Genomic DNA, 7,915 nt, shown 5'->3' on the forward strand with positions numbered 1-7,915 from the left:
GTCCTAGTTGCAAATCGCCGAAGGCGGTTTGCGTGCTAGGGGGGTCCGGGGGCTATGATATTTAGAGTGGCGGGTGTATTTTAGGATGGCAGGGCTCGACGATAGCCTGGCGAGCCGCCAGGCTATAAGTACTCTTGGAGAACCCTGATTTTGTTTTATGACACCGTGTAAAAACGACTCTCCAGTGTGATAACGGAGTTTAATTTGAACGGTGGCAAGCCCACGACCAATGTCAACGCGCGTCTCTCTCCCGCCGAATATCTGTCGCCACTAATCTACATACAATGGAAATGCTCATGACAACGGGGGACCTGGTTATTACAGGGATAGAAATTAACTTTTGAACAAGGGACTCCATGCCCTCAAAAAGGAGAGGGAGCCCGCAGCAAAATGAGGGAGTCCGCAGTCTGAAGTTCAAAACTAAAAATGCAAACTAATATAACGCATGTGCTTATTTTGAAGATTCATGCGGTTGCACGTCTGCCAAATTTTCTTTGGTCATTTGCTGAACAAATACGGTAATTCCACGAGGCCGTGCTCACGAACGAACTAGTTAGTATAGCAAAATTTTTAGGGAGTCACACGGACTCCTGCATATGTCAAATCAGGGAGTATCGGACTCACGTTAATTTCACACCCTGTTATGAAACTGTGATGCTAAAGAACGAAGACCTACCTCCTCCCTGCATCATCTTGTAGAACTTGCTCTCTATGTGCAGCTGCGGATGCTTCGTCTTCACGCATTCTAATTTGATTGCTACCTCCTCTCCATTGATGATGTTCACTCCTGTAAATCACACGGAAAAAAAAGAAAAGGTTTTAAAATCACATCAAATGCCACGAAACAAGAGAGACTGAGGCCATCCTTAAAAATTTTTTTTGTTTGTTTGTTTATTTTGTCTATATAAATATAAATATAACTCTTCTACTGGTATTCTGGAAGGTGCATATATACATTCCTCATAGTTAAAACTGAAACACAAAGCATGTGTGGCAAACATGAGGACAGACTTAAAATAACTATTATGCCTCACACAAAAAATACCTACCTACCTACCCACTAAAAAAATCATGGGTCGGGGGACTGCAAACATAGAATTTTTTGAGGATAGCCTGATCGGATTGGAACGCCAGCAGTAAGATACTATATGGTAAGTAATAATAATGAGTAAAAACTAAGATAGTAAGATAGAATACTAAGATAGATACTATGATAGTATCAGTAGTGAATAATAATAGATTACTTTATCCATTATTATTCACTCCCAATAGTATGTATACTAAGTAAGATCTTTAATAAAATATCTGAAGGTCCTAAATAGATCTCAACCGGATGCAAACCTGTCACCGTGGCAAATTCGTTTTCGGTTAAAAATCGGCAAAAAGGATGTTCGCGTCAGACTAGGACCGACCCTGTTTCGGCTGAAATACATCCAGCGGCGTTCGCAAGCGGCGGAACGCGTCTGCGGCTATTGTTGCGCAGCTTCCTAATATACGAGCAGCAGAAGCGATGACAATGCGTAAACGCCGACATTAAAAAACCGTAAACAAGCATTTTTACGGTCTCACTCTCGCCGACTGTACGCATCTGTACGTTGTCTAGTCTAGGAACGTGACCGACACGGTATATTTGCCTACACCGCTCGCCCAATCAACTGAATATAATCCAATGCCGAAAAAGCGTGAAATTGCACACAACTGGTTTCCAACTCCAACCTCCCTCCCCCCTCCCCCCTCTCCCGACGACCGGCTCGGATATCTTTTATTTGAACAAACGATTTGTTTTCGTTCCTCCGACAGTGCCGCTCGTTTGCCGCCGCAACCCTTCGCAGTAGGGGGAAACCTCGAAACTCTCTCTCTCTCTCTCTCACGCGCGCGGGGAGATCGCTTTCAACACAAACGACACCGCCAAGGTCTGCGTTTTATGCTCTTTATGCTCCCGGACGACGCACCACCGGTTATCGTAGTGGAAACAAAGTTCTGTACAACACACACCAGCAATAAAAGAAGCTGACAGATACAGCACACCGCAGGCGCGCGCACGCGAATACCCGCAAAGCTCGTGCAACACGTGCACGCAAGAACACGTATCAAGATAGATATAAGACGTAACACTCCTTACACCTATTATCCACATGACGGGAGTAAAGAGTCGGGCTAAGACTAACAGATGCACACGTTGTACATATAGGCCAATGACCCAGCATGAGAGAGCAGATGACCATACAACCATATCCGTTGCATCAACACCTCCGATAACCTTCCGTGCATCTACACACCCGATACGTGTACGTAGCCGTGTTAGAACTAGTTAACTGCCCTAATAATGCCTGTTGGAAATTAATTTCACGATAATTTCACTATTAAGATTTCTTGAGAACCTAGAAGACACTCGGATTGAAGTAAAAAAGAACATTATGGTGTCCAGCTACCTACAGCCATTTGGTTGGATTGATTGGTCTTTCAGATGCCAAATATTTAAAGCAAAAAGTTAATACACCGTAGATATTTGTACTATAGACAGCGTAATATAAGATAGCCCCGCCCGCGATCCCCGGAATTTTTATTAGAGTTAGTGAAGGGATAATAGATAGGTGACTCCGTTTGTACTGTGGTGGACTGCCCGTACCCCTGTAGCATCAAAACCAAACGTGTATTAATTGTTTGAAACTTTTTTGTGTATAGCACCACGTGGCGGTGCATTTTGGATGGGCGGGCTCGAAGATAGGTCTGGCGGCCGCCAGGCTATAATTGCGCTTTTGGAAAACCCGACGTATACTCGCATCGTACAAACCGGATAAAGTATGTACTGCGCATCGTACGACCGATATGTGTCCTGGTGCAATTCCTACCACCCCTAGATACGTGTCCTGTGCATCGTACAACCGATACGTGTCCTGTGCATCGTAACACCCGATACCGTGCCGCGCATTCTGCGTAACAACCGATATGTGTCCTGTGCATCCTACACCCGATATGTGTCCTGCGCATCTGCGTACAACCGATTCGTGTCCTGTGCATCGTATACTTTAGAGTAATTAAAAGCATATATACATATATTAAACTGGTCTAAAGGTGGAAAGTTCTGCATATTTTACAGGCAAGCAAGGCTTTTGTTTTTGGAAATGTACGTGGAACGTTATCATACTGCACGAGATGTGGGGGCGAAGTAAGACGACGTAAGACTCGAGTCCTCCTGATACCTTGTTAAAGTAGAGAAATAAACGAAAGTGACACCTAAGGCCATCCTTAAAAAATTATGTTTGCTGTCCTCCGACCGACCCACGAAAAAATAGCCGTGACCCAAAAAAGATTTTTTTTACATTTTGGTTCTCATTTTTTTAAATGTTAACACAAAGCATGTGTGGCAAACATGAGGACAGACTTAAAATAACTATTATGCCTCACAAAAAAAACCTACTAAAAAAATGTTAAAATTTATACAGATTATATATTCCATTCTGTATCACATGCATTACCGTAAATGAAAGTGTCAATGACACTGTAGCTCACCACAAAAAAGGACACAAATGAGTGAGTGGGAAGAAGTCAGTTTTAATTGAGCAACCATCGACGTACATTATAGAAACGAAGAGAGAGGGGACAGCATCATGGGTCGGGGGACAGCAAACAGAATTTTTTAAGGATGGCCTAAGTTATACCAACAGACGAGAAATTACTAAGGCCCATGGACTGTTAGAACGTGTCAGCAATTATTTATTTACTCTTGCTATAGATGAACTGAATCTGACAGGTGATCAATATTTCAGTCAGGGTTATATATATGCAACCTCCTGCCCCCGGAAATCATGATTACAACAGCTTATATGCAAATATTGTTGCATAGAGGAAAACTGTCAATCCTGAAGGTAACTAAGTCCAACTAGATCCTAATCTTTCGTAATGCCATCGTTGTAGATTTTGATTTAGTAGCATACACGTAGCTTATATTATTAGACTACTACGCCATTCGATTAAGTGCCGTGTGACGTATGCAGCTCCTTTGTGCGCACGAGGAAGCTGAATAAGATGCGACTCAGCATGATGTCATCACTGATAACTAGTGATGTCCTAACGAAGCCCATCCACAATGCTCGAGAAATACCGCAATTCATTTTGCACTTTCACGCTTTTAACAACACCCGCTCGACCTTCAATCGATAATAAAGGTCGCAACTCGTTTAATTCCGTGCAGTGCGGATTAATGCGCGCGAGTGTTCATAAACTACGGCATACGCGGCCGTAAACACAAAGCGTTGATCATAAATGCGTAAGTGCGTAGCTCGGTCAGATTCAGCAATGCACACACGCGCCACCACACTCGTCATTGTAGCCTCATCTCTCTTACTCTCTCACTCTCTCTCTCGCTCTCTCACTCTCTCTCTCTCCCTCGCACTCTCGCACTCTCTCTCTCTCTCTCTCTTCATCTCTCTCTCAACCCTCCCTCCCTCCATCTCTCTCTCTCTCTCTCTCTCTCGCTCTCTCTCCGTCCATCCATCTCCCCTAGGCCACCGAGATAACAGAACCCGCCTCCCTTAATTAGGAGATGTTCCAGAACAAGAGGGCTGGCTACTACCCACAGCATCGATCGCACCTGCCACATAAATCTGCACGAGAGGGACGCGTCGCGAGGCGTCGTCAGGCCACCCTCCGTCGCATCACCGACACGCGCGCGACCTCAGAACGAATCTCAGAACATCTTCTAAATTCTAGAACATTTAGACTCGCGCACACCGACAACAATCGCGTAGCACGTCTCAGAGCTGGTCGCGAGACGCTGCGTCACTCGGCGGGGTTCTACTACGCGCGCACCGAGATCTTCGCGAGACGACGACGACGACGACGACATCGTCGTCTCCGTAAACGTGGCCGGCGCGCACGACGCAAACGCCGACGAAATGAAAATATTTAGGATAAATTCATTAGCGCCGCACTGTTATTTCGGCGATCGAATTCGGCAGCGACCAGGGCAATACCGCAAGCATTCGGCTCGAATGCCGCGAACGAATCATCGCTGATGAATCCTACATTGCCATCAACGTCACTCATCAGCTCTATGTTAGAGTTGGCAGACTGACACATAGGTTCGAACATGCGTTCTGCCAAACAAGAACAGGGTTCTGCCCAGGATTTTTTAGTGCCGGGCGCATCCAGTTGCGACGAAGCCGCAAGATGCAAGCACCGTAGCCGCGAAGCCAATCTAGGGGGGTCCGGGGGCATGTCCCCCTGAAAATTTTTGATTTTTGAAAGTCTGAAACTCAATTTCCTGCATTCTGAGCAATAAAAAGCCCATATAACAGACTTTTTTTTATATTAAAAATTAGTGCCGGGCGGCAACCGCGAGTGCCGGGCACACCCGCCCACCGTGAGCAAAACCCTGCACAAAGAACAGCGGCGATAGAGGATGGAGGGGGGGAGGGAGAAACCCGGCGAGAGGTCGATTACGGCTGCCGGTGCGTCGTTTCATCGTCGTCGGCGGCGGCGTCGGCGCTCACAGCTTCCCTCGCAAAAGGTCAGATAGGGGGCCACTGCAGACCGACTGTACGGCCAAGTTTATTGATCAGTGCATCATGTACGCTGAGCAAGGGCCTCCCCACTGCGCAGCATGCGAGGAGGAACGCTCACCAGTATAGGATGAATCATCAGGTGATCTTCACGCTAGTTTGCGCTGTGAACATATACGTACGTCGCGTACGGGGGGAAAGCCGCGTACGTAGTGCGCGTCAGCTTTCCGAGAAATTCCACGGTAAAATCTATGACACGTTCTTGTCACCGCAGCAACAGTTTGCATGCTATTCGACACAGGTAACGGGGCAAAACACATGCATTCCCATACGCACACACAGCGACAACGTTCTCCACAAACATCAACTAGACCTGATATTAAAATAGTGCGGCTTGCAAATAAAGCACATTAACTAGCATTTAGGTTCATAAACGAAATCAATGTATGGAAATGGGAAGGGCCTATCAGGGTTTCTTGAATTTCTTCTACATAAGAGGCACAGCGGCGCACTACCGTTGTCAAATTTAACATCGCAGTGGTGAAAATGTTCCTGTATTTACCTGCCCCCGGGCGCCCCTAGCTGGGCGAGCTCCTGCGGTGCTCGCTTTGCTAGGTCCTCGAGATGCGCAAACATGCCTTTAAATCCATTATGCGCGTTTTTCCCCCAAACTGGCCATTACCTCCGTTGTCTAATTTTCCCTCAGAAGAAACCATGCCTATACCACTAGCCACTACATGTGCACTAGCAGCAACAACAAAGAATCTACGAGTCTACATAAAACTTGGAATTCAAGGGGTACCGGTACTACACATACACACACACGCATACATGTATACACACATCAGTAGCTTACTATGAAAGTTGTATTACTAAAATACTAACTGAATTAAATGTCATTTTACTCCTACTAATGATTATTAGTAGATTATTAATTAGATTAGTTTAATTAGTTTAATTATTAATTAGTTAGATTATTAACGATGATACTTGAATGGATGGATGGATGCATGGATAGATAGATAGTTAGATTTTTTGGGGTATTTTCCTCTCAACCAAGCGGTCACCAGCTGAGTAACGCCACTGTTTTCCCCGGGCAACGCCGGGTATCCTGCTAGTACTTAAAATACAGTTTTAAATCTGCCCATACGACCACCGAACACTAGAAAGAATAAGTATGTGGTGCAAATTCAGTGCCAGTAATACATAACACAGATTTAATGTACATGTACAAAAAGAGCTGTGCATGCTACTTCTTGATCATTTACAGGATACCTACCGTACATTACTTCCATGAAATAAGGAAATGAGTGTACCAGGGCTTGAAACTAACCTAAAATGTTCACTAGCCAGCAGGGCTAGTGACCTGTAAAATCTACTAGCCCTTAAAAATATCTCCCAGCCCTTACTTTTCTGAGATATCACAAACTGCGGCTTTCAAATTAAACAAGAAACTTTTCATATTTCCGCTAGCACTGACTTGAATGAGGGTCTAATCGTTACTATAAGGAATTTTCTGCTCTTATTAAACCATTAGTACTATGATGTATTGTATATATAATAAGTATATATATATATATATCAAGAGCTAATATACACCTAGAGCAAGGCTCACCACTAAACCTTTTTTTTTTCAGTGGCCCGATCGGGCCACCAAAAAATCATTATTTTCAAGTTTTGGTGACCCAAAAATTGAAATCTGATTGGCCCAAAAAAAAAACAAAAAAAAATCTTTACTTTCAATCTCGTATTGCTATATCTATTGGCAAAAATTGGGCCGTCTGATGCGCAATTGCCACAAGTTCTTTAAACAAACCCTACACAATGGGCACACACTGACATTGCCATGATTGAGGCATATCATTTGAATTATCCATTCCACAGCATCAGAATTATTCACCAAGAACCGCCATATGTCTGAGTTCGCTTGCATACAATGTAATCACATGTATGCTGGCGCTTTGCAGAAATATGCTTTGGCCTGCGCCGTGAGAATTTTGACCTCTGGCTAGACTGGATTCGCCCAGCCGAAAACTGTTCGTCGCAAGAGCGTGCTACACTTGTCTAGCAGAGCGTCGAGGCCGTAGATACCCAGTCTAACACAACTAACGTTGGCTTGTTGCCGTGCCGCAGTAGGACGGATAAACCGTGCGCCCGTGTATGCCCGCGGTAGAATTGCTGCACGTTGCGTTAACGTGGTGCCTCGCTCCGCGAATTGCTCGCTCTCTTTTGAATGAGAATTCAGCACGGGTAAGAAACAGATTATTATTTCATCACATAGACACTTTTGAAATTTTAGTGGCTCGTTCGGGCGCCACCAAATTTTTATGTTTTGGAATTTTGGTGGCCCCGACATCAGAGTATTTGGTTGGCCCCGCGGCCAACCGGGCCACCGCTCAGTGTATCCCTCC

General features: G+C 44.9%; 1 protein-coding gene across 1 annotated transcript in view; it reads right to left on the minus strand.

Moving 5' to 3' along the window:
* The window catches only part of LOC106812104, a 37,698-nt gene that overhangs the window by 27,970 nt on the left and 1,813 nt on the right, over positions 1–7,915 (minus strand). The window contains exon 3 of the mRNA XM_014815880.1: positions 677–787. Within this exon, the coding sequence (XP_014671366.1) occupies positions 677–787 (111 nt within the window). The remainder of the gene's footprint in view (positions 1–676; positions 788–7,915) is intronic.

The sequence above is a fragment of the Priapulus caudatus genome, unplaced genomic scaffold, assembly GCF_000485595.1.
Source record: "Priapulus caudatus unplaced genomic scaffold, Priapulus_caudatus-5.0.1 Scaffold608, whole genome shotgun sequence".
Classification (NCBI taxonomy): domain Eukaryota; kingdom Metazoa; phylum Priapulida; class Priapulimorpha; order Priapulimorphida; family Priapulidae; genus Priapulus; species Priapulus caudatus.